Here is a 26,580-nt window from a genome sequence, read left to right on the forward strand (position 1 = left end):
TGGGCCAGTGAGTCTGACTCGTGGTAAGGCAACTTCCCATGCTTCTACAAGAACACATTTTGATTAAATATTTTTTGCACATAGGAATTTATGGGACTCATTTCAAAAATCATCCAGTGGATGCAGAATGTTATAGCACAAGATCCCAAAGCATCACACAGCCATTTGGGTCAATGAGCCCTCCACTGATCCCCATATTATCATCTCTGAATACTATGCAGGAGAGTATCAATCCAATGTTATGTGCGTGACTGGTGAAATGCTGGGGGAAGTCCTGCACTCCTCTCACAGCCAACAAAACTTTCTATTTACTATGCTTCCCATCATCCCCAGCCTGCATGGCCAATGGTCAATAAGGTCCAGAGTCATAGTCCAAAACATACAGAGGACACCAGGTTGGGGAAGGCTGCTGTATGAGGTTATGGGTAGCAGACTCTCCAAATTCCTGGGTCCAGTAAATGTCAAAATATAAGCCAAGCCAGTTTCCTGACTAGGAAATCGCTTGGAGCAGTGAGCCATCAGGAGGACAAAGGGAAGGTGGTGAGCCATTAGAGAAGCCAAAGAGAGGGGGGCTCCCTCTGTGCAGAGTTAGAAGATAAAAGGAGAGTTTAAAGTAGAGTCTTGGCTGGATGTGACCTCGGAGGGAAAATATTGCAGTCTGGTAAAGGCAACAAACTGGAGAGAAGGTCAGAGCACGATAGTTAATGTCTGTTTGAATATAGGGCTGCAGCTATGGGAGAAGCAAAACCCTATTGGGGTGTCAGTGATGTGAACCCCTCCATTGTAGGCTCAGGTTGTATATATGTATAGGTAAACCATATATCATAAAGACACCACAATCTATGTTGTGTCTCATATCCAAATGGAAACACAAACTCTGGGTAAGAGTGCCTGGAACCCCTGGAACCTCTGAGATTGGGGGTGGTGTGCAACAGTGTGTAATCTAAAATGGCGCCATCCACACACATGAGAATGGTATATGCAGGCTTAGTGCCCTAAGGTTTGCAGAAGTATTCTTTTTGGGAGGGAAACACTGAAGAAGAGAAATAGCCCAGTGAGGACTGTGCATGCCCCCAGAGTACCTGTGTGGCAGTGGAAGGAGGAATTAAATGGGGGCGATGGCTGGCTAGAAGTCCAAGCAGGTGCACTGCAACCCTGTGCTAGATTCCACTTGCATTTTCTACCAGGGATAGAACCATTTGCTGATTGTTGGAGGCCTCCTTAAATGTATTTGCCTAGCACTTTGATGGCCTTGAGATGCCAAGCAAAATAATCCTGTTTACTAAGGTTTTTTGTGGGTTTTGGCTGCTGTCTTGGATTTTGTTTATTGTAACGCTGCTTGTTCCTCTGACTTGCATGTGTTTGGATATATCCTTGTATTTGTTTTAGCTTCATGAGTAAGCTGCCTTGGACAAAGCAATGGAAAGTGGATCAGCCAGTGAAGGAGCATCTGCTCCAATATTTTGTGTTCTCTTCCCCCTCATTCCTCCCATCCCCCTTTTATGTTGTTGTTCAGTCATGCAGTCGTGTCCGACTCTTCGTGACCCCATGGACCAGAGCACGCCAGGCATGCCTATCCTTCACTACCTCTCGCAGTTTGGCCAAACTCATGTTAGTAGCTTCAAGAACACTGTCCAACCATCTCATCCTCTGTCATCCCCTTCTCCTTGTGCCCTCCATCTTTCCTAACATCAGGGTCTTTTCTAGGGAGTCTTCTCTTCTCATGAGGTGGCCAAAGTACTGGAGCCTCAACTTCAGGATCTGTCCTTCTAGTGAGCACTCAGGGCTGATTTCTTTGAGAATGGATAGGTTTGATCTTCTTGCAGTCCATGGGACTCTCAAGAGTCTCCTCCAGCACCTTAAAAGATTGTGAGCCTGCAGTCAGGTGCTGCCTTATCCTGAACTGGCACACCCACCCAAAATCACTCATGAGCACCTGAAACAAAAACCTGGAGGTAAAATAAATTACAAAAATTAAGATAATATTGGTTGTGTTGGTCTCCTTTGTGGCACCACCTGGATGACAGATATATATGTGTATGTGGGGGGAGGGTTTATCGGGGACATCTCCACATCAGTTTCTAATCCTTTCTTTTTAAGTCTCATGAAAACTTGACAGTATTTATGTTTCAAATTTCCCCTAATATGCACATATTTCTATGCAATTTTGTCCCAAATACCTATTTCTGAAAGCAATTTTCCCTAACATAATGCACTTGTGTAGGTTAATTAATATATGTATTTTATGCACACTTTGCCCTAACATATGCATTTTTGGCTGGAGAGCTGCATTGCAAAATTCAGACAAGTGCAGATTTGCTAGGTTTGCCTTGAAATGCAAACTGAACCAAATTTCTCCCTCGTCCTTAGGTTTTGTATGTGCACACACAAACAGCAAATGAGAGCATTAGCTAGATGGCAGGAATGGTTTTGCACAGTGAGAGACACATATATTAAAAATAGGCTAAATGGGTTGGAAGAAGTGTTCCAGGTGAGGGCTTGCAAGGGGACAGATCAGAGAGATTGGTAAGATTGAAACAACTTTTCTCTTGGTTGCTTGGGAAAGAATGATGTTAGTAGTGCTGGAAGGAAAAGGTATAGAAGGAGGGGGAGAGGCAGAAGAGAAATGTACGGGCACATGAGACAATGGGGGACACTCATCTCCTGTAGCTAGGAGAGGAGATAAATTCACCAGCACACGGCACTGATGAGGGCATAACAGTTTGAAGATGTCCTAATTGTGTCCCGGGGCACAATGAGCCAGACAACAGAGAGGAGTGACAATTGGGGAACCGACACAGAGCTCCTCAAAGCACAGCAGTCACCCGTTACTACGGAGACGCACACTCTTTTTGTTTGCAGGTTGTAAACTGTAATTGAAATGAATTCTCAAGGTTGAAATAATCTGGTGATGTAGCCCCCTTCCTCCTGCTCCCCTCCAGAAAGAAAGGAATACAGACATAGTATTCACATGTTTGGATGCAGCCCTTTGCAGCAGACTGTTTGGGGGGCTGGTGTTGTCAGTTAGTTTACAGAAATATTATCTGCTTACTGATTCAGGAAATCAGGAAAAATTTCCCCAGCTCCTTCTTCCCCACTCACTCTGTCTCCCCTTTGCTTTCACTCATTCATTTAGCTTGCATCACTGAATCCATTAGATCAAGCCTTCCACAACCTGGTGCTTTCCAGACATTGGAGGACTCCAACTCCCATCAGCCCCAGCCGGAATGACTAATGACCTGAGATGGTGGGAGCTGTAGTCCCAAACATCTGGAGGCATCAGGCCAGAGAAGGTAGTAATAGATTATGGCAGGGGAGGCCACAGCTCAGAAGCAGAACATGCCCTTTTACATGCAGTTCCAGATTCTGCCTCTATGGCATGTCCAGCTCAAAGGATTTCAGGCAGTGGTCCTCAAAGAGCTACTGCCAATTTGAGCTGACTATACTGACGAGAGATATCAATGGCCGGATTTACTAGAAGGCAGCTCAATATTGATCATATGTCTGTAATTCAACCAGTCAGCATTCCCATGGGGTCTTCCCATGTTAGAAAGAAATCCAATTTTTCACCTCCTATTTCACAAAGCCCATACCATATTATGTTGCCTGTCAAAAATGCTTGAAACAACAGAGTTTGAAGAAGTTCACCACCATTCAGCATTCATCTCATTGGTCCGGAAATAGTTGTGGGTTGTATCTAACCAAGTTCTACTCAGAGTAGATATACTGAAATTACTGTAGCTAAAGTAATGTGCCCATCAATTTCAATGGGTCTACTCCAAGTAAATAAAAGTAATGTTGGTTTCTACCTCTAGGCTGCAATACAACTACCCCATCTTATGTTCACCTTTGCAGGCTCAGCTAGCCTTCCACCATTGCAGAGCTCCCTCTTCCCCTCACCAAATGTTCAGGCAGGTGGAAATCTCACCAATGGGGAAATCAAATTGACTTCATGCCTGTTTTGACAGGCTGGATGGTGATGCTGTCAATGAAGTAGAGAGGAATCAAAGAGAGGACGGCTTGGAAGGGAAGATAAGCAGCTCCATCATATATACATTGAGTTTGAGATGGCAATGACGAGACATCCTATTACAATATCAGACAGGTGGAATAGAGGACAATTTTTTCTTCATTACCATTACTGAGGAAGAAAGACGAAGGGATCCTCCAGATGACCTGTTTATTGAGCCTCCAGGCTCATTTGCTTGCACAAAGCTTATGTGGAGGTTAAACACTGTCTTTCTTGAGCATTCATTCTTATTTGTTTGCAGAGAAGCAATAAGAATTCATGCTGATTTGCTTTCATGATGTTTATGTATCTTCCTGTTAATCCAGCATCTCTCAAACTGTGTTCTATGGAACCCTGGGGCTCCACAAAGTAGTCCAAGTGGTTCCACAATGAAAAAAGTTGTAATGGCAGACAAGCACACATAATGTCTAATTTCCATTGAGCTGCAGCCATGGAGATGAAATGCAATACTCAAGCAATTGTCCTGGAAGTCCCTTCCCCTTCTTTCCTTCTGTTGCCATATTTTCCGAGAATTAAATCAGGAGCAATCAGCAAACCAGTGTGTGCAGGGCAGTGTTGCTTACCTGGCTTTTCAATGCCATACATTGCTGCTAGTTGCCAAGAGCAGGGGCTGATGCAGTGGAGAGCTGAGCAAAGTGTGGATGCATCAGCCAAACCAATCATATGGTCTTGCACTGTTACGTGGAGGCAACCACATAGGTGCAAAGGCACAATGCAAGCCCTTTTGAATGCTCAGTTACCAGGAATGGTCCCCACCCTGGCATAATCCATTACTCCAAGGGCTGGAAGAGAAGGCAGCCATTGGCTTACCAATCTGGATGTAGCTATGATTGGACCTGAAGGCAGTAAGTCCACCTCTCCCTTATGCAAAGTTCCCACGAAGAACTTTGTAAACTAAAACAGGAGGGTGCCTGAAATATCAGGTTGTTGATCACCTGCACTAAAAACAATATATGTACATGAAGGAAATGGGGACATCACGGCCTGTTCATATTATCACTTTCCGCAGGAGTTTTGTTTTTGTTGTGTTTTTTAAACCAACCCTAAAGTTGGAACCGATCTTCAGACACTGCTTTGCTGTGAGATTTGGAATTCAAAGTGCTAAAGGGAAACGCCAAAGGTCAGGCCCTTCCCCAGATTGACGCTAGAGGAAGTATTTCTACAACCCTCTGGGAAGCAAAATCAACAGGCTCCATCTGGCTGCATTATTTATTTCAATCTGTGCCACAATAAAATGCTCCCCCCCGTCTATTTGGTAAGCAAACATTTCTCAGACAAATGCAGAGATAATTTATTTGCTGACAAATTCAAATAATTTACAGACACTCCTCGGATTGCTGAATTTCACCTGCCTCTGCAAAAAGAATGTTCTTAAAATATTCTCGCTTAATGCTATGTTATCATTAAGATGAAGTGATCAGCAGCTTGCAGCAACTGGTAATGGAGCCAGTGAGTTGCTCTGCAGCACCAGGGATTTCCCGAAGATGATAACGCCAATGTATTTCTTAATGAACAAGTTTCCCAATTTATGTACATGAAGACATAATGCACATATTGCTGTAAGCACATAACTCAAAAACTGGTGCTGCTATCATTATGAGGAAAGAGGGAAAGCAGAAAGAGACTGATGATCTGACGTGGGAAAGACTAGGTTTATATTTCAGATCTATGTAGTGAACAACTTTAAAACTGGAGATGAAGCATTTAGGTACAAAACAAAAAGGAGGGTGAAGGATATATATGCAAGGGCTACAGGGAAATGACAGATTAGAACCAAGGCCAGATTAAGGTGGCTTTGACCCCCTGGTGCAGTTCCCAAAATGGGAAGGGCAGGGCTGGCCCACGCATGAGGTGAACTGAAGCAGCAGCCTTAGGTGGCATAATCCCACAGGGTGCCCTCCTGCTGAGTCTCATTACTGGGATGGCACAGTGGTGGTTTCCAATGAGATCTCACTGGAAGCCATAAGCACCTCAGGTAGCAAAATAGGGTGGGCAACCCTTGTGAAGAGAAGGGGGCTTCCCCCCCAAAAAAAGAATGCAGGAAATAAGGTCCAATGAAATGCATATTGGGGTATCTTAAAAACTAACCAATTATTGCATAAACTCTCATGGACTGCAGAAAATACTCTGAGCATGTGCTATTTCACAACTCTCAGCACAACTCTCAACACAAACAAGGAGTTTGGAATAGGTAAATCTATGCCAGCTGGTATCCCTCATTCTGGCTCAGCTGGAGATATGCCAGTGTAAGTCCTCCATTCTGACTCAGCGTGGACTCAGCCAATTCGCTGGGCTGAGGCCAGGGCAAGTCCTGAGAAAGGGGCATTCTGTGGAGAATGTTAGGAAAATTGCCACAAAGCAGCAGAGGGAGACTTACTGTACTTCTGTTCCAAACTCCATTCAGTGTAGTCATGTTTGGTGTAAGTCAAACTATTTTAAAGGCTTCCTCTCAACCCCCATGACAGGCTCAAGTCGGCTTAGTCAGCAGTAGCACTTAGGTTTTGTCCTTAGGTGCAGTACTACAAAAGCACATAAGTTAGGCATGAGTTCTCACAGGTCTAGAGCTTCATCCACAGCAAAACAGAGTAAAGACAGTGAGTTGATTACCAGACAGACAGACAGACAAATGGAATATGAGCTAAATAAGGTTCTGCTTTTATTCAATGTTCTATATGCACCCATCAGCTACATGGCTGATCTGCAAGGCCCTGATCCTTAACTGTGCAGTCTTGACAGTTACGAAGACATGTGCTCTCAGCAGTCTTTTCAAATGTGCAAGTGGTGACGCATAGCAGAAGGCAGGCAGGCAGGCAGAGAGAGAGAGAGTCCCCATCTTCTCTTTTTGCCTGTCTCTGAAAGGAAATAAGAAGCACACAATTTCCCTCTCTCAATGCCTGTAAGTAATAGTCCATTTTCCTGAGTTTGACGTTGGGCTCCACGTCTGATTTCACTCCTGAAAAAACAACATCCTTCACAGTAGCCTAGGAATGAGCCGTCACTAACCAGGCAGGTTATATGAGGACATGGAAAGTTGCAGCCATCTTGCTGGAAGTTTGGGGGAGATGGGGAAGAAGCTCTGCTGAACTAGAAATAAATATCCATCACTTTCAGCATTTTATTGGCAGACATGAGCATCTGAGTAGCAACACTCAAATTGCTCTTCTCAGCTACACAGAACCTTCTAAGCTGCATCAAGTTGCAGCCGTGTACTGAATCCTCCTTCTTCAGGACTTGAGCCACTCTCCTTTTAGGAATCTCATGGTCTTCTGGCCTTATTCTTTACAGATTTCCCCACTTCCTTGTATCCATGTGTAGCTATACTTGCCAATTTCATGCCTCTGACAAAGTGGGCTCAAGTCCACATGAGTTTATGCCACAATAAATGTGTGAGAATTTAAGGTGGCACAGCAGCCTCGCTGTTTTGGCTACAACAGGCTATCATGGCTACTCATGATAGTAGGCTTCCCTTTGAGGCAAGTGCTCAAAAGCAGCTTGTTTCAAATTGTTGGCACCACAATGCCTTTTTAAAATATCAGACATGGACTTGGAACTAACTTGAAGTTCATCACACATAGAGCCAATTCCTCTGTCATGTTTAATGCTCAGGAGATGACAACTTGAAAGGGGCCTTGTGAGCGTGTACATGGAAAAGCAGCAACTGAATGTATTATCTGTATCTTTTCCAAGGACAATCTCCAGGTTTTGTTGTTTCGTTTCTAGTAACTGAATTGGCAGCAGCTTCCACGATCAAATTCCAAGCATAATTATTTAAGCTTCCTTAATTGTGGAAGGTGAGGTCATTATGCATAATCCTCAATGGGCCTTGGGAAACATGCATATCTTGAATGAATGTTGTATATTATCCAGGCAATACACACTGCTTACTACTGAATCAGAACAAACAGAAATCTGGTTTTCTGGGGATTGCCATTTGTTCTGATTCAGTGGTAAACGACAGGTTTTCCTGGGTAAAGTGGTGGGACAAAAACAACAACAACACCCTACTCGGACCGGGACTTGGAAAACACAAATCTGTGCCTGGAAAACATAATGCTAAAGGAAGTCTGGATGAGCCCTTAGACTTGCATTCCATGTCAAAAATTATACTGCACCAGAAAGCACCAACCCTCTTTATTTCTATGATCATTGTTATATATTTGAATCAGAATCAGAATCATTTTTGTAGATGCGCTGTAAATTTCTCAGAGTCCCTGGAAATTTAAAAGGATGCCTTCCTGTATGGGCCATTTTGAGGCATTAAGAAATCAAATTAGGATAAACAGAAAGCAATGCCTGTCCAGGGGTGTCCGTTTGGAAGCACATGACTTGCATCCATGAAACACAGGACTTTGTTGCTCCCTGCTCAAAAGACTTTCATGTATATTTGGAGACTGTCTTATATTTTCTTCCTTTGTTGCATTTGCTTTCTCTCATCTCACCTGACCCTTGAACCTGCAAACCATTCTGAGATTCTGGCATCATGGAAGAGGAAGGCACTAAGGAGCATCTCCACCTGCTCTGCTGAAAGACCAGCAACTTTTGTATCCTCCTCTCCTTGAAATATTTCCATTTCAGCTGGTCATTACAAGACTATACGACTTTAAAAAAAAATCTTTTCTTTTTCTACCTCCCTCCCAAACCCTTTCCCCCTTTTCTATCATGCCTTTTAGATTGTAAGGCTGAGGGCAGGAATGGTTTTATCACTGATATTTGTAAGTTCCTCTGGGAAGCCCCCCATCCCCACACATCTTTCTGTTGAAGAACAAGATAAAAATGCTTTAACTAAATAATGATGCCTAAATTTATTTATTTATTTAACTAAATTTATTTATTTAACTAAATTTATTTATAAATTTATTTAACTAAATTTATTTATAAATTTATTTAACTAAATTTATTTATTTAACTAAATAAATGATGCCTCAATGATGTCCAAATAAATTGTGAAGTCAAAAATGACTTGGTGATGCTGCAACAGGTAACGGTGGTTTGGCTCCGTGGCACACCAGCCCAATGATGGAGCAGGAATTCTTACAGCAGGCAACCTACAGCCCCACCACGTCTCTGCCTGAAAGCCCAGACACCTTTATCTGTCTTTGCCCAGCGGGAGGCAAGCAGTAAATCTCTCCCATCTTTCAGTAAACATATCACCTCAACCACATGGCTGTCAAGAAGACAGATTCCCTGTGTGCCTTGTTTACTGCTCTAATCCCTCCCAGTCAGTTTTAGTTGGAAATAGCAAAAAAAAAATACAGATGACCACATAATGACAGCAAAAATGGACCGGGGCTGACACACACAGAAACAACCCCACACCCTTGTAATTTATAGTCATTACAAGACAGGAAAGGACAGCGAAAGGGAAACACTTTTGCAGCATTGTAACAAAGCTCAGTGGTCCCGACCTGTGTAAGTTCAGTGACCATAGCACTCATACTTACTCAGCTATTGGAGATTTGCCTTCTATAGCGCCAGAACTATCACCCTTGAGAAGTTAGAGGGTCCGTTGCACCCAGAAGGACCACTAGTGTTGATGCCTCCCTTGGGCTTCCTGGGTCAGGTAGCTGGGTGCATGAGCCACCTTTCTAAATTTTGCACAATGCCCCAGGGCCACAATACTTGTGGGCATTGTTTGACATGGCAGGACAAAGCTATCCAGCACTATTGAGAGATAGCCATGCACACAGGGCCACGCAGCTGTGACCTGCCATTTATGACATGGCTGGCTGGGGCTGATGGGAGTTGTAGTCCAAAACATCAAATTGGACACCAAACTGGAGAACGCTGATGTAGAGCTTTTGGCAAATTACTGGAAATGCTATGCAGTCAATTGCTAAGTTGGACTGATACCTCCCTTGCAATGAATTTTTGAGTCATATAAAGAGGAAAGTGCAAAGGATATGCTTGATGCTTTTAACCTCTGCACTCCTGTGGGCTCAAAAGTGAGCAAATCCATTGCAGTGCACTGCTCATGAACAAGGTGCCTCTACCACAATCGCAGCTCCACACATTATTTCCAGCTGACATGAAAGTGTAGATTCTGTGACTTAGAAGAACGCAGGGTCTCAAAGCACAGAAACCTAAGTAATGATTTTACATGAGCAGGGAGTGGATTTGTGAGTATTATCTGGAGAGGTGAAGCTAGTCCTGCTGAGCGCATGACCAATGTGAATCGTAGCAGGAAAGACTGGATACCCAGGGTGAATGGAGAGGGATCCAGTTCTACTCCCACCCTCTCTGATCTTAATAAAACTGTGCCTCTGATTTGAAATGACAGAAGCCCTGGTGCTGGGCACCTCTTGCCTGAAGCACCAATTAAAATATTTCACTCCATAAAAATATATAGCCTCATGCACAATACAGTGCAAAATTGTTGTTAAAGGGAGAATGGAAAACCCCCCAGAGAAACTGGCTGCCATGTAAATGATACATAGTCTTCAAGCCAGGAGTACAGAAAGTGACTGGGACCTCTCCTTTATCTCTGCGTTGTCACATCCACTCACCCTCCTCACCAGACACTGTGCCTCTGTGGAATTCATGGGTGCCACAGTTGCTCAGAGGAGGGTTCAAAAAGAAGAACAGGGACAGAGCAGCATACCTAGACCCAGAACTGTTGCCCCTGCTTCTTCATCTCTTTTTCTCTTGCTCAGGGTATGTTCAGATGATGCTGTCACTACTTAGCAGCCTGCCCTGCATTGCTTCTAACTGCATGGAGAAGAAGACTTCAGGCACAGAAGCTATGAGCCTTGTAACACTTCTTTCTTTGTCCTCCATGCCCATGTTCCTGTTTCCCCTAGGCAAATGGTACTGCAACACGATGTTGCACTATGGAATGCCTCTGTTGCAGTGTGGAGGACTTCTGTTCAGGGTTCCATCCACCAAGCCATGCCTTTTCCCAGGATACTCCATTACATTACTCCCCAACCCGCTGCCTGTTTTCCGGTCTAATGCCCCCCTCATTCAAAAAAAAAAAAAAAAAAAGAAAGGAAAACCCAATCAGTGTGCTGGGGCAACTGAGCATGTTGAGTCTTCATTAGGCTGCTTTGAAAACACCGAGTTTGTTTCAGCGGTTTGCTGACGCTTCTGTAGTCCCCCAAGTCTATGGATATCTCGCTCTTCTGTGTAGATAGGGCCATTTTGATGACATAAAAGACTGTGTTTGCGATGAAGATACTGGGTGAATAGTCTGCACAACAGCACCGCGCAGATAGGATTCTGTTGTACAAGCAGAAACTTGCATACACAATTTTAAGCGATCTTATAGCAAAGAATACCAAGGCAGTGGTGAGAGTCTGGTACAGAAGCTGGGATGGAAGGATTCAATCGGAGGGGAAGGGCAGCCAGCCAGGTACATAACAGAGAGAATATGTTTGTATTCAGCACTTGTGAACAGAAGGCTCAAAATGGTAGTAGACTCAACGAAAGATGCATCCATGCCTTCAGAATAAACTAGTACTAATCCCTTTACTCTGTCTATCTATTTAATTGGCAGCAATTTTCATCCTGCCCTTGGTTCAGTGCAATCAATGCTGTTTCCGTTCCACTTCAGATCAGCTTCCACTAAAACCTATATGATTTGTCTCACTATCCTCTGTGGCCAAAAAATACCGGTAGGTAATTAATTTAAATGCATTTCAGTGGAAGGGAAACAGCAAAGACAATGCAGTAAATAACGTAATTATCCCACTGTGCTCTGGGGAATTTTTTAAATAGTAAATACTGCTTATATTTGCTTGCGTGATTTCTGTTCATGACCTCTGATGAACATTGCAGGAATTTCTGCTCCCATTTCCAACAGGATTCTCTAACATCTCTAATATGAGCACCAAAAAAAGAAAACAAGTATGGACTATAGAGCAAAGCTCAACTTCTATGACTCTCATGTCTTTTAGTCTAGCTCTAGTGGATGGGGCATAGACAGTGTAGTGTGGTGGTTAGTTTGTCAAACTAGGACCTGGGAGTCCAGAGTTCAAATCCCCATTTGGTCATGCAGCACACTATGTAACTATAGCCTGGGTAGCTCAGTTGGTTAGAGCATATTGCTCAGTTGGTTAGAGCAAGGTAACAGGTTCGATTCTCATATGGGACAGCTGTGTATTCCTGCATTGCAGGGGTTGGACTAGATGATCCTCAGGGTTCCTTCCCACTCTACAGTTCTTTGACCTCGGGCCAGTCACTGCCTCTCAGCCTAATTTACCTCACAGGGTTGTTGTGGGAGAGAACCATGTATGCCAACCTTGAGCTCACTGGAGGAAAAAGTGGGATATGAACACAATGGATGGATGGGTGGGTGGATGGATAGATGGATGGATGGATGGATGGATGGATGGATGGATGGATGGATGGATGCTCCATTGTGCATCTTGACAATACAGGAACATAGGAAGTGGCCATATACCAACCAAGCCAGACCACTGGGTCCATCTAGCACAGTACTGTCCACAGTAAGAGACAGCAGCTTTCTTTATTTTCGAATAGGGGACATTCCCAGCCCTACCTCAAGATGCCAGAGTCTCAACCCGGGACCTTCTGTTTACTAAGCAGATGCAGTACTACTGAGCTACAACCATTCAAGGGTTGTACCTGTGACACCATTCTTGGTGTGCTCAAACACACACACACACAGAGGGAGAGAGAGAGAGAGAGAGAGAGAGAGAGAGAGCTACATGCCTTCTATTCCTATTGTTGCTTTTATGCAGATCCAGCATAATGAACATGCCAGCATTCCCAGCTGAGGGCAAAGCACTAAACACAGAGTTGGTACAGAGCAGAGGGAGCTGGAGAGCTTCCCAACTGTCAGTTCCTGTTTCAGAGAAGAATCAAAGGCAGCAACGTGGCAATAAGGATAGAAAGTGGGCTGATCTGAGAGGCTGTAAGAGGAAACCAAATGAAAGATTTCTAAAGCCGCCCCGAGTAACATAAATGCCTTGAATATTTTATATAATCAGTGAATGGGGGCTGGGGAGACATTGCCACAGCACAGGATCCCTACCCAGCACACAGCTTTATAACCTGCCGAAATGGATTTTCAAACAAATCATTTTTAAATGTGTGTTCTCAGGGGAGGAGAAAAAGAGGCGGAGTGGGGGGGGGGAGAATACACAGGGAAGAGTTACTGAGATAGATACGGCTGATGCCGCGATGAGGTAATGGAAATTTACGAGCAAACGAGGGAAGAATTAGTGTGGCGTGGAGAAGGGATGGATGGCAAACAATTCAACAGGAAATGAATGTGTGGTTGGAGGTGCATATGGAGAGACAGCAGGGCTAAGGAGAGAGGCACCCAAGGGGGCTTTGGAATGTGCCCAGTGGGTCATGAGATAAATGTGGGGTTGGCATTATTTAATGATCACAAAGACGGCAAGGCATTTAGCTGCCTCGTTTGCTCATTTCTGTCATACCCCTTCAGGGCTTTCAGCACCCACTTTTGTTTCCTGAGTCACGGCTCCTGTGCTTATATGTCAAAGAGGCGTAATCCCCCCAAACGTGCTTCTGTTCCACTGTCAAAGAATTCTGCCAATGCACATGATCTATAGCCCTGCCTTTGTGCTAAACAAGACCCACATACAGGGACGGGCCTACTGTTAGGCAGAATGAGGTGACTGCTTCAGGCGGCAGGTGCTGGGATGCAGGGGTGGCAGACCCCAGCCATTCCCCTTGAACCTTCTGGCTGTAGCCTTCTGCACAGAGATCTATGTGCCATGGAGACTGTACTGCACCATCAAAGTTTCCCTGTGGCTCTCAGGTGTGGTGCAGGACATAGAGTCAGTAGAAGGCAGCTTCCTATGTCCCTATCTAGCTCAGTATTGTCTACACTGATTGGCAGCAGCTGCCTTGGATTTTTTAAACAGGAAGTCTTTCCCAGTCCTACTTGGAGATGTCAGGGATCGAACCAGAGACCTTCTGCATGCAAAGCCGATGCTCTGCTGTTGAGCCATGGCGTTTACAGTGCACAGCCTGACTGTTAGTTTTAAAGGAGGATTCAGCTGCCACTTCAGTCAGGTTCTGTATGTGAAATTCTGGGGTGCCTGAGGCAGCAAAATGTCTTGAGCTGGCCCTGTCCAGACAGCCACCTCAATCTTCTCCTGAGACAATCCTTTTCTTCCTCTCCTCCTTCCTCTCCCGCTGGCGCACAGCAATTCTTCCTCCACCAGAACATCCCTGACTACTGCAGACCCTGCCATTTTCCCGACGCCGAAAAAACAATCTCAGTAAAGGATAGCAATAATGATATAGTGCTTTCTGATGTCCAAAGAAAGTTCAGAGGTCTGTAGCGATTGCTTGAGGAACACTTTGGGAAATTAGGCCAAGGACCACATAAAATTAGGTTGAAGATCCTCACATGCATTTAGGAGCCATAGGATGACTACCCTTGTTTTATAGCAGACCTGTAAGTGGTTCAGTACTATTATCTGCCTATGGCGGGGGGGGGGGAGGCTAAGGTTGAGAGAAAGTCACATACCCTGGTGAGTTCATGGTAGAGGGAGATTAAAAGCAGGGAGATGTGTCCTGATTCATAATTCACTCATTTATTTATTTTCTCAAGTTTATATCCCACCCTTTCTCCTGAAGGAGCCCAGGGCAGCAAGTCACTATGACTCAGTCACTATGGTACACCAGCTCTGAGTGTTTCCACCCTGATCCCCATCTCAGTGCCCCATCATTCCAGTCAACTTTGCTCCAGACAGGGTTAAACCACAGAGGCTAGGGCTTGCCGATCTGAAGGTCAGCGGTTCAAATCCCCGTGACGGGGTGAGCTCCTGTTGCTCGGTCCCTGCTCCTGCCAACCTAGCAGTTCGAAAGCACGTCAAAGTGCAAGTAGATAAATAGGTACCACTCTGGCGGGAAGGTAAACAGCATTTCCATGTGCTGCTCTGCTTCGCCAGAAGCAGCTTAGTTATGCTGGCCACATGACCTGGAAGCTGTACGCCAGCTCCCTCGGCAAGATGAGTGCCGCAACCCCAGAGTCGTCCACGACTGGAGCTAATGGTCAGGGGTCCCTTTACCTTTACCTTTAAGCTACTGAAGGTAATGGGGCCCTTTATATGTCCAGCTGTCCTTTGTCAACAACAAATTGTTGCTGTTTTTTGTGTTGAATATATGTTATATGGTAATTTATGGACCTAATATGTATCTAAAGCCATTGGCACATGTTACCATGCAACCAGTCCATGAAGAATGTAGGTACCCTATATACAGAAATGAGAAAACAGTGATATTTTAGGGAGTAGGCTAGCAGTCAGGGCCCTTTACTTGTATCATAGGAGCCTACACAACACAAAACACTGTTGCTGTATGTAGGTTTTATTTTATTAGTTTTTTATCTTATACTTTGGACATGTACATCCAGGGGTTTTTTGTCCTTTATATTTTTTGGAGGGGGGCCAAGAGAGTGGGGCCCTAAGCTATAGCTTGTTTAGCTTATACGTAAATCCGGCACTGGCTGCAGATCATTCCCACATCTGTAGAAATTTACCTCAAGATTTATCTCTCTCACAGACCACGCCACTGGACATCATGGATGATCTGATAGTGTGTTCTCTTGTTACAAGCCTAGGAATGGGATTTGGTAACAACATCCTAGCCCGGTTCATCCACACACACCCTCCATGCCTCTCCCATCTGCCCACAGCCTCTTACTTGTGCACTTCTTGAAGGCGCTGCCCTTCTTGAGAGCATGGCGGCTCAGCTTGCAGTGGAAGTTGTCCTCCCAAAATTCAGCAAACCAAATGTTACGACGGTTATTGTCCAGGGTCCTGCTGGAGAAATAGCGGTCAAAACCTAAGAGGAAGAGGAATAGAGAGGTGATAGAAACATGAGGGAGGTCTTGCAATCAAAACATATGAGACCTGCTGCAGCTGTAAAAGGAAGTCTGCCACCTTCAGTGTCTTCAAAGGTGAAAGGGGCTTTTAAGCTATTGAAATCAAGTGTTCGGAAATGAATAGATAAGGAAAGGGTGGGTGTTTATTGTGGAGTAAGTGTTCTTCATGCTTGCAAATTTTGGTGGCGTCAAAATGCCAGTCTGTTTTTTCCTCCTCATTTACAATGGATTTTCCCTTTATTTAATCTAGTAAATTAAATAAAACCTGTTGCCAACAAACCATTTATGATAACTCGTTGAGCGGCTGCAATATTGAGTCTCCATCTGGAAGTACCCACAGAGATTCAAGGTACTGATGGTCAAAGTGGTTTATTTCCTGTTCACCTGCATGTGCTCATTCACAAATCCATGTTGCCCTATTTCTGCAGTAATCTGTGAATCTTTAATTTAGAAAACCACATGAAAGATTCATATTTAAATCCACATTTTCTCATAAAATATGCATTTCTAAATATATTTTCTTTCAAATTACACATTTCTAAATGTATTTTAGCCTAACTATGTGTTTTATGGAAATTTTTGTATTTTATTTTTTTAAACCAAGAACTGCATTGCAAAATTCAAAAAAGTAATGCTGTTCCAATCTACACATCAGTCCAGGAGGTGGGGAGAAGGTCTGTTTATATTGGAATGTGCAAAGAACAATTTCTTCAAACACTGAGAACCTTTATAATCCTTCAGCTGAATATCCAGTCCAATGATGCACAGGTTGAATGGTCAGTTCAAGATAGAGATATATATATATCTTGAGAGGGCAGGGATTCTGAGTCACCGCTCCAATGCTCAAAGCAGAATTTTCACTGTTTCAATGCCATCACATGACAGTTCTTTATACCCAGGTAAGCCCCTGTTTGGGCGTTCTCCCCACTACTTATAATTACCATCATGAAAAGGGGTTACCAAAGATAAAGTCCATTGACCCTGTGACAGACACCCTCACTTAAGCACCTTCTAAGAGTCCTCACTTCTGGGTTAGACTCTTGGACTAGCATTGGGGACACTCAGGTTCAAATCTCCACTTGGCCATAATCCACAAACACTTAGCCTAATCCACCCCATAGGGTAATCCACCTAATCCACCCATGGGGGGGGGAGCTGGGAAATTATTATTATTATTATTATTATTATTATTATTATTATTATTATTATTATTTTATACACCACCCATCTGGATGGGTTTCCCCAGCCACTCTGGGAGGCTTCCAACAGAACACTAAAAACAGAATAAAATGTCAAACATTAAAAACTTTCATTTAAAAAAATGCAAAATTGCTTAACCAATAAAGAAATTGGGAGGGGAACAGACCTGCACAAATGAGAAAGCAGAAGTGTTAACTCACAGTGCCCTAAGCTGAAATTGGTATACAGTACATTTAAAAGGCAAGTTAGTCGCTTATAGCAATTGTTTAAGCAATTGTCCATGAGCTCCTCCACCAGCTTTGATCTTAAACCAAAACAACCAAGTTGAGCTTTCTGCACCCTCAAATCCAGGTGCACATGAGTTTCACAGCCTCAATTCAAGCGAAGACTAACAGGCAGCCTGGAAAACACCTCTTTTCAAGGGAAAACAAGTGTGTGTGTGATGGGTGTGCCCCGATCCTGTCACTCTTGAAAACTCTGCTGCTCTGAGCCAATCTCCTGCAAGTTCCCACGACAGTAAAGTCTTAATTAACCATGCATATTTTAGTCACGCAGAACACAAACCTAATTTCCTTGGCATAAGTGGATGTCAGAGGGGGGTAAGGAAGAGACAGGAAAGATGGCGGCTTTGTATCTCTCTCCCTGGGGTTCCATCTGGCGTAGCCTTATTAATTGAATGGATCCTTTAATAGGCTTGGGGCACTTGACAGCTCCTTCCTTTCTAATGAATGACACCTCTACAAATGAAACTTTGGCCGTGAGCTAAATGTGGATTCACTTTGGTCAAGTATATGGAAAACTGTGCTAATAACTAGCTGAGAACTCGTTAATAGGGTAGCTTGTGAGTGTGTGTACAAACCTCACAGGACACTCTTGCAATCTCTGGCTCTAACCTTTTGCCCTCCCCCCCCATTTATCTCTGGATTCAGTGGTCTCAGTCATAGAGATTTGTTGCCACCCCTTTGGATGCCAGTGGTTTACCTCAGGGGTAGGGAGCCTCAGGCTTAGAGGCTGAATTCAGCTCTCCAGGCCTCTCTACCTGGCCCTCAGAGCTCTCCCAAGACTGTGTCCCACATTGGGGCTGCTTCATACCCCAAGTGTTTCTCCCTGACTGGAATGTGTCCTTGAAGAAGAGAAGAGTATAGGTTGCTACTATAACTATGTTCTGCCTCCACAGCTGGAGGCAGCAATGCTTCTGAATACCAATTGCTGGAAACCACAGAAGAGGGCTCTTGGGCTCAAATCCTGCTTGCTGGTTTCTCACAGACATCTAGTCGGCCACTGTGAGAACAGGATGCTGGGCTAGGTGGGCCATTGCCTGATACAGCAGGTTCTTCTTATGATCTTAACTCCAATAATGGTTCTTGGTTTTCTAGATAAATGACAGAGAGGGCTGTGAGAGTATGTACAGAAGCTATTCTACTCGACTAGTCTACTGGACATTTGTGGTTCCATCACCTTTTACCTATGGTTCCACCCATCACTGACTTGCAGTGCTTGAAATGCCCTTGTCCAGAAGGGAATACAGAAGGGAAAGGGCTCCCAACCTCTGATATAACAATGTTTGAAGGCCTTTTCCTGAAGCAGCTTACAAGGTCTTTTGAACTGGTGGGATTTGCATTTTGAGTTCTGTGAGCAACCTACATAAATTGATCAAAGAGTATTGTGACACCTGGAAGACTAAGAAATCTCTTGTCAAGGTGCTGATGGACAAGGAATGTCCAGAGGAAAGAATTAACTCTATTGTCAAAAGTACACTTACAAGTTAGGGAAAGGCATGTCCCTCAGGCCCATGTCTCTCAGCTGCTCCTAGATGTGCAACAAATGAGGCAGTTGCTGCAACAGAGAGGCCCTGACCTCAGCGTATGTATCTCCTCCATCTGAGCTGCACACAAGCAAGCAAAGTCTCCACTTGCATATAACTTTTTGCTCCTCCCACTTCTGGTCCTGAGAGACAGTGGAGCAGGAGAGGTGCAACAGGAGGAGGGGGTGTGGCAGCCGTTGATTCTACATGAGCCTCACCTGTCTCTAGCTCCTCCTGTACTGTACTTGTTCTTCACTCTTCAATCCTGCAACTTCTTCTGCCTCTGCCTCTTGCCTCCTGGTTATTACAGATTCCCCTGGATCACTGATCCCTTCTTCCAAGCCAGTCTCTAACCCTGCTTCTCCTAGTGTTCATTGTCCATTCCTCAGTTTCCAGCCAGTCCCTGTCCAGCTTTTGTGGACTCAAGCCACTGAATCCCTTTCATCTTTTTTAGGAAGACTTCTCCTAGTGTTCATTGTCCATTCATCAGAATCCAGCCACCATTCCTCAATTTCCAGCCAGTCCCTGTCCAGCTTTTGTGGACTCAAGCCACTGAATCCCTTTCATATTTTTTAGGAAGACTATGGGATTTCAAAGAACACCTTGCTGGTGCAGATCGTGCCAATGGTGTCTGTGTATGTGCCAGTGCACACATAAATCAAACTGATGCAAAATACTGCAAGTCTGGATTAATCTAGTGACTTCCAGTAGCCAAAGCCCACACAAGGAAAGCACTGAGGCCTACCCCCCACCCCTGCCTCTACTCGTGCCTCCTCCCCCAGACTTCAGTATCTGTGGATTTGGGGCACAACTATGGATCAAGTTTTAATATTGTTTAATAGTATTTTAATTTGGTCCCTTAGCTTTCCTGTCCTCCTCTTTTGTCTGCCATTCCTTCATTGACAAATATGAACCAACAATAGAGTTTTACTGAATATCAATAGCTGAAATTTCTTGTAGAATAATTTGTTGTTGTTGTTGTTGTTGTGTGTTTTTAATGAGCCCTCTTGGAGGAGTTTAGTGCTACCCTGGAGATTATTCCCAGTTTTGCTACCCACAAAAAACATAGGGAATCTGAGGTCATTTTCACTTAGTACTCTAGATACATCTATTTTCTTGATAAGCAAATAACATATTTCTTCTTGTTGTATAGACAGTGGTTAGAAGCTAGCTAACATGAGAAGCAAAGAGGAAATACCTTGGTCTGGGGAAAAAATACTGCTGAGGGTCAGCAAGATAATTTCAGTAAGTTGTTAGGGCACTATGAAATGTATATCAGGTACATCCATCTGTCACATAAGTTACATGCTTGCCAAATATTTAGATTAAGCAAGGTAAGAAAATAACACAGGAAGGAACTATGGAAATGAGGTAATTGAATGGGCCAGAATGCAACAACAACATGACACAGTTAAGGATGCACACGTCTGTCTATTTCTGGCCTGTGACATTTTCTCTTATTTTAAAAGTTCTAATTCATCAACCACTCCTATTTGAAGCAACTTCATAATGGGTAAGAGTTTACTGAGAACATATCCCATTTGACCCATTTGTTTCAATGAGGTTCACACAGGAGAATTTATCTGTGGATTGTGTCCATTGACACACTCAGCATCAATGAAGATATCCAAGTGATATTTGAATTCCTTGCAGTAGAAGGAACTGACCTTTGAAGAAACTTCAAGGGGGAAAAGCTCAAGGTGTTATAAAGGATACCCAGAAAAACATGACCATTTCTAAAGCATCGCTATATACCCCAAACACCCAACTGAAGATTATCATTTTCAGGAGATGCATGCCATGACTGCTTTCAATTAAGCATGCATTAAAAGGAAGAAGGAAAATGCTACTCCAAGTGAAGGAAACATTTAAAAAGACCTAGAAAAGTGCTTGCAATAATTAGTGGCAGGACAGGGCTGGGAGAGAGAAGGCAGACTGATGTTTAGTAATGGTTTCGGCATATTGGCCAAAGAGCTATGAGAAGCTCTCCTGAAATTGTGACCCATTTATCTAAGTGCTGGCATGGGAGCCTCACCTGCAGATCTAGCCCTGAGAGCATCCCACAATGTTGAAAAGAGAAAATGCATCTGCATGAAAAATGCATAGCAGCATTGGGACATTGAGGATCAAAGTTTTCAATAAACAGTTGAAAGAAAGAAAGAAAGAAAGAAAGAAAGAAAGAAAGAAAGGGAATGCAACAAAGGGCATTCTATCCTGCTTTTCTTGCATTGCAGAACTCAAAGCACCATAGATGGTGGTCCCAACTGTCACTCATCCAGACATTGAGCAGACTCAAACATGCTGAGCTTCAGCAGGTGGTTCCATTGTGTATGCAGGCATGCAGGCATATATGTATTTGAAAATGCATATACTGCCCATTGCCAAAAGGCCACAGGATGGTATACCGCATAAAAACAACATAAGATCCATACAGCACAAGAATGTAAAATAATAATATTTCAGCACTTCTAATAATAAAATCAGCATTGTCAAACTAATCACAAATAAATACAATCACAGTCCCCATCATCTGAGAACCTGCAGGTAGAGATGTGTATTCACCTGTTTCCTAAAAGAAAACAATGATGTCTCCAGACACACTTCCATGGGGCCCTTCATTTTTCATGAGGACAACCAACTGGTCTCACTAGATGACCTTTCTCTTGGTCTCACCACCATCACAGGTACTGAGAGAGGGCCTTCTCAGTGGCTGCTCCCAGATAGTGGAACTCCCTTCCATGGGAAGCTAGGCTAGTTTCCTCCCTGCTATTGGTTCACCAGCAGGCAAATATTTCTTTGTTTAGGACTTTGACCACTAACTGGCTGTTGCGGCAGTCTTCTAATATACAGGTGCTGTATATTTTCTTCTCCTCTTTTTGTGTCTTCAAATGGTTTTTAAGCTATTTGGATTCAGTGTTGCTTTTAATATGGTGTGTGTGTGTGTGTGTCTACTCATTGAAGGTTTGTTTGTTTTTAAGCTGAATCTGTTTTTAGTGCATGTTGTGGACCACCTTGGGTCCTGCGGGGGAGGGGGGAGATGGGATATAAACAAACAATAAATAAACTAATTGATGTGGACATTTGCACTTTCAAAGCCTCACACATAGGCTTTCATGCAGCCAGGACACCATGCAATCAGGAGTTCTGATTGCACGAAAGCTGGTCATGAATATGCTTTGACTGTGTGGATGTCCAGGTGATGGTGTCCATGGTGCACCTGATTCCAGAGATGGGACCAGCCAGGCAACACCCACCATTCCTTGGGAAATGTATGGAGCACCCTTCAGATAATTAGCACATGAAGGAGCTTCTAACAGGAGAAAACAACAACTGTACAACTGTTCATGCACAACAATGGCCAATGTCTTTCTGCACCAACCCTGAGAAGCAACCAGCTGACATTGTTGAGCAAACTGCTAGACATACCTCTAACAGATGCCCTCTTGGGCAAGATGGTGACGGTTCCTTCAGCCACCTCTTCTAGATCTCTCACGGGAGCAATTTTGGAACCCCAGCTGTCAGAGCCAATCCAGATGAAGTGTCCAGTCTGATTGGCCCTCTTTGCTGCCATCAACACATTCCTGAAGGGAGAAGAGCAAAGCACCAGTTCATAGAATCACCTTTGCCTTTGTGTTCAGGTTAATGCACAACGAAAGGGCAGGAGCGCAGTGACCACACTGAATACACTGCATTCACTGGTTTTATGTGCCCAATCACACCCAAAGGTTGTGCATCCAATTGCCGGTTACCACTGCACACCATATATTTGCTACATTCACTCATCCTTAGAGCTTCAGATAGATGTGGATCCAAACACAGATACTGTGTTAAGTTTTAACTGGACATCTCATTTCTTCTCTCTCTTCAAAACAAACTTAGAAGAATCTATTCAGCCCATTCCTCATAAACTAGAAGTGCAGTAGTTCCCACCTGGCAGACCTAAATTACATACCTATAGGTGCCAGGTGAAAACAATCCTTTTATCCCAGGCATTTGGCTAGTTAAACAATGTATGGCCTTTTAAAATGGGGGGGGGTATTGTTATGTTTATTATGTTATGTACTTTTTGTGTTTTTATACTGTAAACTGCCCTGTGATCCTCAAATGATGGGCGGTATATAATATTCATAAATCATAATTAAAATAAATTAGTTGGGTTGCTGAAAAAGAACACTTGTGAGAAACCAGGAGTGGGACGTGGGAGCTTGGTTCTGGTACAAATTCCTGGGCTGATTCAGAGGCACCTTATTCCTTAACTTGGGGGTGGGGATAAGGAATTTAGCATGACCCACAGAAGTGCAGGAGAAGGGATGGAGAGACATGGAGACCCTACCTTAAGATCAGTCAGAGGGAGCTGAGACCCTCGGGAATGATAAAGCAACAAATGTTACTTCTGTAATCAAGGCTGATTGATGCTCTACAATGTTTAATTTGATCAGTTACCGGTTCTTAGATTTCTTTCTCTCTTTCTTTCTTTCTTTCTTTCTTTCTTTCTTTCTTTCTTTCTTTATTGAAGTGCATGTATGATTTCATAAGATTACTTCAACAGCACTGAATGTGACAGCTTATGCTGCTATTGTTTTCAAATTAAATAAGCAGGTGTAAAAATGAACCTGAGAAATAAATGAGCAGTATTCTGAGAGCCTTGAGCTGCATTACTCACCTGGCCCACACTTCTGGGTCCCTGGCCTTAGGTTAAAAAAAAGAAGAAGAAGAGCACAAGGCTATGAATGAAGAGGATGGGACTGAAATTGGTGATGAGTGTACAGCACCTGAGCTAGTAAAGGAGCAAAACAAAGAAAAGGGTGTTCGGCAGATCAATGGAGACTTTGTCAATAGCAAGGTTGATTAAAAAACAATTAAGGGAGTAGTGACAGCAAGACTTGAATGACAGACATGCCAGAGCCCTAAGGGAAAGGCAAGTATTTTTGGAATGCAGGGGGAGGGGAAATAAATTGAATCAGACAAGGGGAAAGAGCAAATGTGGTAGTGATCTGGATAAAAGAAAGAGAGAGATCATGGCAGTTATTGTGCAGTGAGCCTAGCTCCAATTGAGCTCCAGCTCTTCTTACTACACCATCAATTATTTCTATTACAGCAGCACCTCAGAAAACCATTGTATTGTGTTGTGACACTTAATAAAAGCTGTTCATTGGCCTGATGAACCTACAGTGTGTGGGTGGGAGAGAGAACAGAGGCAAGGAAGTGGACTGGAATTGCTCAAGGTCGCCTAGTAGGTCAGTGTTGCAGTCGAAAACTGAAATGGTCAAGTGTAAGGCAGGCCTTCTAACACCAAGTCATAAAACTGTTGGGCAGATTAGATGGAAAAACATTTGAAAGAACATAAGAAAAGTCTCCTAGACTAGACCAATGGTCCACCTAGTCCAGAATCCTGTTCTCACAGTGACCTGTGTGTGGGGAAACCTGCAAGCAGGACCTGTGCACTTCTGAGGATTCCAGCAACTGGTATTCAGAAGCATTACTCTTCCACCCATGATGGTGCAGGTATCATGGCAAGTAACCATTATCTTATCCTTCATGAATTTGTCAAATCCTCTTTTAAAGTCATCCGCACCGGTGGCCATCACTGCCTCCAGTAGAAGTGAGTTTCGTAGCTTAACGACATGCTTGTTGGAGAAGTACTTTCTTTTATCTGTCCTAAAACTTCCAATATTCAGCTTCATGTTCATAGAATCATAGAATCTTAGAGTTGGAAGGGGCCCAAGGTTCATCTGGTCCAACCCCCTGCAATGCAGGAATATCAGCTAAAGCTTCGGTGACAGATGGCCACCCAACCTCTGTTTAAAAGCTTTGAAAGAAGGAGAGTCCACCACCTCTCGTGGGAGTCTGTTCCACTGCCGAACAGCTCTTACTTTTTTTCCGAATGTTTAGTCGGAATCTCCTTTCTTGCAACTTGAAGCCATTGGTTTGAGTCCTACCCTCCAGAGCAGGAGAAAAGAAGCTTGGTCCCTCCTCCATTTGACAGCCCTTAAGATATTTGAAGATGGCTATCATATCTTCACTCTGCCTCTTCTTTTGCAGGCTAAACATACCTGTACTAACAAAAGAGCTGCATCTACAGGCCAGGTGATCTGAGAAGGATGAACCATTTTCACAGTTCTAGAGAGGGGTCACGTTCAGTTGGTCAATATTTTGTGGGAGAGATTCAAGTGCATACTGGAAATTTAGGTTTCCACAATTAAAGTGAATTAAAGTGCTGTGTTGCCCTACTGCAATGAAACCACATTCTTTTTTTTCTTTTTTTTTAAATGAACTTTTTGCAGATAGGAAAGTGATGGGGAAAGGCACTCAAAAGTGTGAGGAGAACAAACGATTAATGGGAAGGCATATAAACTGTGCCAGAGAATCAGAACAATCACTCCATATATATTTTTAAAGTCTAACCTCCATGTGTAAGCTTTGTGCTAGCAGATCAGGCTGAATGTTCAATAAACAAATCATCTGGAGGAGCCTGGGATCTCTCACACATGAAGAGCATTAACTCACTTTGTTTTGTGACATAATATTACTTTCTTTGGGCTGTGTGTGCTCTACACACATATTTTAATCTCCTGCACCTTTTTCCGGCAACAGGTGTGATGTGAGCCCAGAGAAGGGGAATCAAGAAAGGCAAGAAGATAGAATCATAGAATTGCAGAATTGGAAGGGACCCTGAGGATCATCTAGTCCAACCTCCTGGGACGCAAGAATACGCAGCTGTCCCATATGGGGATGGAACCTGAAACCTGGGTGTTATCAGCACCATGCTCTAACCAGTTGAGCTATCCAGAAGATCATAAAGACTCCGATTTTTCTCCCAAGCCCACATTTCACCCCAAAATTACTTCACTGCTTTTAGCACTACAGCTTCAAAAAGTGAGGACTCCTGTCTGAATCTGAAGGGATGAACCCACAAAAACAATGCCAGCCACCACTATGCTGGGCCAGGAGCACTGGGGGGTGGGGCGGTATATGACTCTTTCTTAAATTTAGCGATGTGGACCACTTGGTGGCCCTATTGGACAGCTGTGTCACCTTTTTTGCAGCTGCATTATTTAGCGCTATGAGAATGAAGGAAGCCTTGAAAAGCAAGCATGAAAATCAATATGAGATGGAAAGTTTATGTGGGCTGAAGAATAGTGAAAGCTCTAATGATCTGCACCGGGTGGTATCCAGAAAACACACACACGCACGCACGCACGCGCACACACACACACACACACACACACAGAGAGAGCTTTCATGACTCAAGAAACGATCACATGGCTAAGTCCCAAGAGAGGCATCTGGCTCAGCAGTAAACCTCAGCCTATCACTGCATGAAAAATACAGAGTTTCCAGATGTGTATAAGCTACTGCCAACAGGGTACAATTCTCCAGCTTACAGACTGTTTTCAGATAGGTAAATGTTTACAAATCCCTGTTTAATGGTGCTTGCCATTTACACTGTGAGGCAAATCTCTGATTTTGCTGGGAGTAAACGAGTGTAACTGTCTGGGTTTCAGACATATCTATTAGCCAGCTTCCCAGGAACTTAGATTGTTTGCATATTTGATGTAAACTGATTGAAAATGTCAGTTTACTCACATTTGCATAATGTTTGCTGATTAATAAATTAGACGCTTGCAAAATCAGGTGTAACTCAGTGCAAATTGCTAGGCTCAAAAATATCAAATCAAAACAGAAGTATTGTGTACTCTTAGGTTTTTCTTGCGCACCATTAAC

General features: G+C 43.6%; 1 protein-coding gene across 1 annotated transcript in view; it reads right to left on the reverse strand.

Annotated features, from left to right (window-relative positions):
• The window catches only part of GRM4 (glutamate metabotropic receptor 4), a 241,646-nt gene that overhangs the window by 70,910 nt on the left and 144,156 nt on the right, over positions 1-26,580 (reverse strand). Inside the window, exons 4-5 of the mRNA XM_033152614.1 lie at positions 22,282-22,436; positions 15,671-15,811 (exon numbers count right to left, since the gene is read on the reverse strand). Of these exons, the coding sequence (XP_033008505.1) occupies positions 15,671-15,811; positions 22,282-22,436 (296 nt within the window). The remainder of the gene's footprint in view (positions 1-15,670; positions 15,812-22,281; positions 22,437-26,580) is intronic.

This window comes from Lacerta agilis, chromosome 6 (assembly GCF_009819535.1).
Source record: "Lacerta agilis isolate rLacAgi1 chromosome 6, rLacAgi1.pri, whole genome shotgun sequence".
Lineage (NCBI taxonomy): Eukaryota > Metazoa > Chordata > Lepidosauria > Squamata > Lacertidae > Lacerta > Lacerta agilis.